Consider the following 6081-nt stretch of genomic DNA (forward strand, 5'->3'; position numbering starts at 1 on the left):
CAGACTGTTGACTGGGGCACTTGTTTTGATCTAAGAATGTGTTATAGTAACATTAATATAAAAAGGTTATTAATATTTTTCCCCATTTTTTTTTTAAGATTGTTACAAGTTTAAAAGTAATCAGCTGGAAATGAGACATTGCACAGTAACATTTTATTTATTGTTTTGTTGCCATTTATGCTTTTAATATATTATAATTTCATGTGAATTAAATATCTGTGTATCAAAATATACACACAAGAGGCAAAGAATAGTGTTCAATACTGATGACAATGATTCATGACCATTTGAACTATGTTCATACCAGCTTTGTAATGCGCCACGTGTATTCCCATCTGTTGCAAGTTCCATTTTTCTGTCACCTGAGTAACTCTGATAGTGTAACTGTAAATAGAGAATTTGTGTTGTTTGGGCGAAATCATTTTTAATGTCCTCGTTGACAATAAAGACGCGTTTGCAGATCCAGGTTTGGAGTCATATCATTGTAGAACTGCAATACCCACAATGCACCACTAACTCCAACATTAAGGAAGTGTGACAGTAAAAGAAACGTCACATTTGTTGTCATCCGTCTTTAAGACCATATTCATGTCTTTTTACTAGTTTTTCGGTAGTTGCATATCTGAAGTCATGCCTGGAAAGATCCAGCCGCTCAACGAGTCTGTGGTGATCCGCAGCCTCCGACGCTTCAGAGACAGATATTTTCCAAATAGTGGCAAAATTGTCGAAAAAGATTTGTCGCCTGCTGTAGACACGGAAAAGGGGGAACCTACACCTGGAATTTTTGACAGCTTGCCGGTGAGAAATGAGAATCATTGTTTCTTTTTAAAACCTAAGCCTATGTATACATCTCATTCATCCAGGTAGGAGAATGCAGGTCGAAATTAGCTATTAGTACAATTTCGGTTAAGCTGTTCTGCGTTGCTGTGCAAGTAGCAAAAAATAAACAAGATGTTACATTTGGCTATATAAAGCGAAACAAGCATTTTGAAATGTGTAAATGGTAATTGAGTGGTGAAGAGCAACACGTTTTTTTTAATATAAAAATAGCGTTAAAGGTAAAGTGCTGATTTTGTGTTTTCCCAGTTCACGACAGGCTACTTCCTACTTCTAGGCAGTGTTGTACTTTATCAACTGCTCTTTGTTTGACAGCTTACACCGACAGATTCTGATATTTCACAAAACTGTGTGAACGGGGTGGCTGCGGCTCACGAGGTAGGGCAAGTCGTCTTCTGACCAGCAAGTCGGTGGTTCGACTCCCGGTCTCCCCACATGCCTAAGTGTCCCTGAGCAAGACACTGAACCCCAAATTGCTCCCGGTGGCTTGACTAGCGCCGTTGTGTGGTAGTCTTGTCGTCATGAATGGGTGAATGGTGTATAATCTCCCTGTAAAGCGCTTTGGCCAGTGCATAAAAGCGCTATATAAATACAGTCCATTTACCATTTTACAAAACAATCCAAGAATACACTAATATAATTTTACTTAGCCTTTTTAGACCTTTCCTATCAGAGTATTTTACTACTTTACTAAAAGATTTGACTACCCTACCATTCACCACTGATAATAGATCTTCTAGAGTTAGTAAGAGTGGTAGTTTCCACCCTGTTTCTATGTATTCCCTAGTTTTTGACACCTGAACCCTCTTTTGCAACTGTTATTGCTCATCTGTCATAGATATTTCAGGTAATTCTTCAGATTAGACAGTGCACATGCACAGACTCAATAAAACAGCATTCAGCTTGTCAAATGGGAAGTGAGCAGAACATGACATCACTTGTGAATGTCCTTGACCTATAGTAACAAAAGTCATAAATATTGTATGTCATCCCTCCTGAAGGTGGATGTACAGTTCCTGATCATGAACTTTCTTTCACCTGCGGACATCTGTCGTCTGGGAGCCACCAGTCGGTATTGGAGGGCCCTGGTTAGAGATCCATTACTGTGGAGATATTTCCTGCTCAGAGACATGCCATACTGGCCCTCCATTGATCACATGAGCATGCCACAGCTGGAGTTGCTGGATGCACCACTAATTAATGAAGATGAGAGCCTGGATGATAGAAAAGAAGGCAAAGGGATTGAATTGAAATTTGACTACATGTCAGAGTGGGTATCATTTTCTGCTCTCCTGTATTAAGGTCAGATGGTAACAGTCAGACAGAAAGGTTTTTCACCACTGTTTTGGTCTCAACAGATACCTGAAAGGCTGCCCATCCTGCAGACAACAATGGCTTCCTTCACGGCCAGCATATGAAGTGGTGACCTCATTTCTTCAGTCTCTGGTGCCCTCATCTGAGCCACGTTATGCCATGTTTGGTCCTGGCATGGAGTATCTGGATGTCTCCTTAGTCACAAGGCTCATGCATGCACCTGATGTGCTTCCTGTGTCAGGCACTCCACAGAGACAGATTAACAGTAAGTTCGTGTTCCTGCTAAGTGCAGATAATGAAGGATAAACTTCCGCTGGTCTACTCTCATCTTAAATAACACAATGACAAAAATGAATAAACCAACTAAACCAGCAATGCATAAACCAATTTTAAAATTGAGCTGGTTCTTAAACTAAAAGGGACTGTAAGTGGAATCAGATTGCTGTATACCCAAACTATAATACTAATGTAATACAATATGGAATTAATGCATTTCAATCCCACATACCCTCAGTCAGGACACAAATGACTGGAAAACATCCTATTCCTAATTTTACTTGTTGTAGTTTTATCTTCCCACCATGCGGTGGCAGTATTGGTTCATTATAGATATCGACCTTGTTACTATCAGCCATGATACCCAAGAAAGTAAATAAAATTATATCAACTTTTGATTTTATCCTAGGTATCGGCTCAGGGATCAGTTATATGTTCAACAACCAACACAAATTTAATATCCTGACTCTATATTCAACCAATCGGTAAGCATGTTGAATTTGATGTTACTATGCAAGTTGCATTTGTTAATGATCTTTTAATGAATATTATTGTGAATATTTTAATGCCAGACTTTGTGTGTCTGCAGGGCAGAGAGAGAAAGAGCCAGAGTGGAGCACCAGAGCGTCAGTAATAAACTTTTTACCTTTGAAGGAACAGATGACTCAGGCTGCCCAATCTATAGCCCTGCTCCTCATGTCCAGCAAGTGTGCCAGGTGGTGGATGGTTTCATCTATGTAGCCAATGCAGAGTTTGGGAGAGGTGAGAGAAGGCAATTCTATTTGCGGCTTCTGCTCCTCTGCTACTACCATGTGACATCATGTATGTTGTTGTTGAATGATCAGAACAGGACATTTGCATGAACAACCCTATCTCAAGTCCTCTGACTCAAATGACAACATACATCAGTTGTCCCGACCTTAGAATATGACCCGTAGGATCCTTCCAGGAGCATGCTTACCAGACATTTGTCATTATGATAACAATCATATGCTCCTTGTGACTGTTCCTCTGGTAAGTGTGCCAGACCTTTCTTGTCATGGAAAAAAATCATAAACCCAGGGTTATTATTACGGAACTGTCACAGTTTTATTATATTTATACACAAAAACTACTTGGTTAGGTTTAGGAAAAGATTGTGATTTAGGTTAAAATAACCTTCGTCATTAGGGTTATAATAATACACATGCCATTAAAGTTATGTAATGGTCATGTATAAAAAAACACACTTCACACAGGGATTGAATATACACTTCTAAGGGGAGGTCTTATGTTTTCTGGAGCCATCTATCCACCCCAACTTCCTCCTAAAGTGGGCTATGTTGTTCTATATGCTACATCACCAAACGTTTTCCTTTGCTTGTGTCATAATTGCTGTGGTCGCTAGATGTCATCCAACTATAAATTGTTATTGTTGTTTTGGTCATATAAACCTGCTGCCACAAATGACATATGGACTCCTTTTTATTTATTTATTTTTTAACAGGAGAACAGTCTCCTCAAATACATGGGGGTGAATCCGAGGTGGCTCAGATTCGAGCTGTGCTGGGTTTTGCTGGGGGTTCCACACCCAGGCCTCTGCTGGTGCTCTCATGTGTTTCCAGAGAAGACCCAACCAATCATCACAGTAGAGACAGAAACAGGAACCGGTGTCGGACTTCCTGTGTTGACATGGCAAAGAGACTCTGCCTACCCCAACTGTCTAACCCCTGGATGGTAACTGCCTGATATTTGATCAGCTGCAAGGCTTTCACTGTATTTATATCCATCTATTTTTTGTTTGTGGAGACTTTCAACCTGTGTTTCTCTTTCACAATCAGGTGCAAGATACAGTAGCAGAATCCCTCTCAGGTCTTCTGGATGGCATTTCTTGGTTGCTGAGATGTTCTGGAGTCAAACTGTAAATCCTGCTGTTGCCAAATTAATTAAAACTACAGACCTCACTGCTGTGTCATCTCGACACCCAGACACACTATAACATCTCCTGGCTAATGTGTACTATGTGCACTCTTTGCCTTGCGACTGGAACACTGCCTGTGGAATTTAATGAATTGGATGATCAGTAGAAGAGATGGGTTGCTATTATTCATTTGAGAAACCAGACAGACTCCTGAACTTAATTTCTTTTTTCCATCAGTAATGTGTTCCAGCAACCTTCCTGCATCCATCCATTTTCTTCTGCTCATCCAAGATTGGGTCGCTGTGGCAACAGGTTCAGCATGGTAGTCCAGACGTCCTATATAATCTCTCCAGTGTGTTCTCGGTCTACCCTGGTGCCTCCTACTAGTTGGATGTGCCCAGAAAACCTCCAAAGGGAGGCGCCCTGGAGGCATCCTGATAAGATACCCAAATGAAAATTACATACAGTAATAGATTCTGTAATGTTAAAATGGAAATACAAACCCACTTTAAGACATTCTTAGTCGTTTTAGATTCACACTTATTGAATATAATATGTTCATGTTCAATTTTGTGCATTAATTTTCTAAAACTGAATGCCAGTTAACTGAGGTAGTGAAAGTATTACTTCTTTAATATATTAAAGTTGTTTGTCCACCAAAAATGACCACCTCTTTCATATTCAGGGTCCCTGGTGGCAGTGTTCACATGACTTTATGGCAGCAATCATTTTTATAAGCTTGTAAGGCATGACAAGATAATGTGCTTCACTGATGCTCTTTTGTTCTAGTCTCCTAGGTAACCACAAATCATTGGCAAAAATACGGTCTCCCTCACTGGCTGTTCCATAAAATGGTTCCTTAGTCTCAACAGTCATCTTTGTAGACGTACAGATTTAGAATAGGACCATGATTGATGCAATTTAGGTACATTTAGCTGAATACTAGCGAATCAAGATTGATTTTTTTTTTTTTAAGGAAATGATGGAGGAGACAGCCTGTGTGTGTGTGTGTGTGTGTTTGCTTTGTGTATATCTGTGTTATGTGTTTTTGTGAGAGAAAGAGACCAACCGACAGAAACTTAACATTTATCTGTTTTTTGTAAACAGGATATCTATCTCTTTGGTCCTCACTCACAGTTGTTTACCCACATCATGTGTTTGTTTGTGTGTATGTACGCATGTGTATATACGCATGGATGCTCATGCTACATAAAGTATAGAAATCATAGGAACCTGTTTTTAGGTATGCAGGGAATAATATTGTCTAATCCATTGCTGTTGTGATCCTGATCGAGCTGATGGTACAGTAGATAATTACCCCGCAACAAGGACTGACATAAATGTGCAAGGTTGTGGTTCCAGTCTCAATGAGTGAAGGAGTGAATGAACTGTTGTCTGGAAATGAATTGCTTTTATGTGACTGCAGACTAAAGAAAGTAAACTGCGTATTATGACGTTACTGTGACTTTACAGTCAGGATTTGTTGGAACCACTGCTGGAACTTGCTGGGATAAGATATTTTCAAGGTCTGTTTATTTAGATAGCAGAATGTGGAACATTAATACACGTTCCACATAATGGTGGCCGGGATTGGGAGGGGGAGGTTCCTGGGTCATGTTTTGGAAGGGTGAATGAGTACCAGACTTCCAGCTGCCTCTTGTTTTCCACAGTCAAACAGGGCCTCTGGAATATGATGTCATGAACAAGAAACCCCTTTTCGGTGACCTGAGACAGTTTATTAACTCAAACAAAAT

General features: G+C 40.0%; 1 protein-coding gene across 1 annotated transcript; it reads left to right on the forward strand.

Moving 5' to 3' along the window:
* Positions 1–6: 6 nt before the first annotated feature.
* On the forward strand, positions 7–5793 carry fbxo4 (F-box protein 4). The gene is made up of 7 exons (XM_020593977.1): positions 7–798; positions 1839–2107; positions 2196–2416; positions 2837–2912; positions 3017–3189; positions 3914–4143; positions 4248–5793. The coding sequence occupies exons 1-7, from the start codon at positions 631–633 to the stop codon at positions 4329–4331; spliced, it is 1221 nt and encodes a 406-aa protein (XP_020449633.1). The 5' UTR covers positions 7–630; the 3' UTR covers positions 4332–5793.
* Positions 5794–6081: the final 288 nt, after the last annotated feature.

Source organism: Monopterus albus, unplaced genomic scaffold (genome assembly GCF_001952655.1).
Source record: "Monopterus albus unplaced genomic scaffold, M_albus_1.0 scaffold20.1, whole genome shotgun sequence".
Taxonomy (NCBI): Eukaryota; Metazoa; Chordata; class Actinopteri; order Synbranchiformes; family Synbranchidae; genus Monopterus; species Monopterus albus.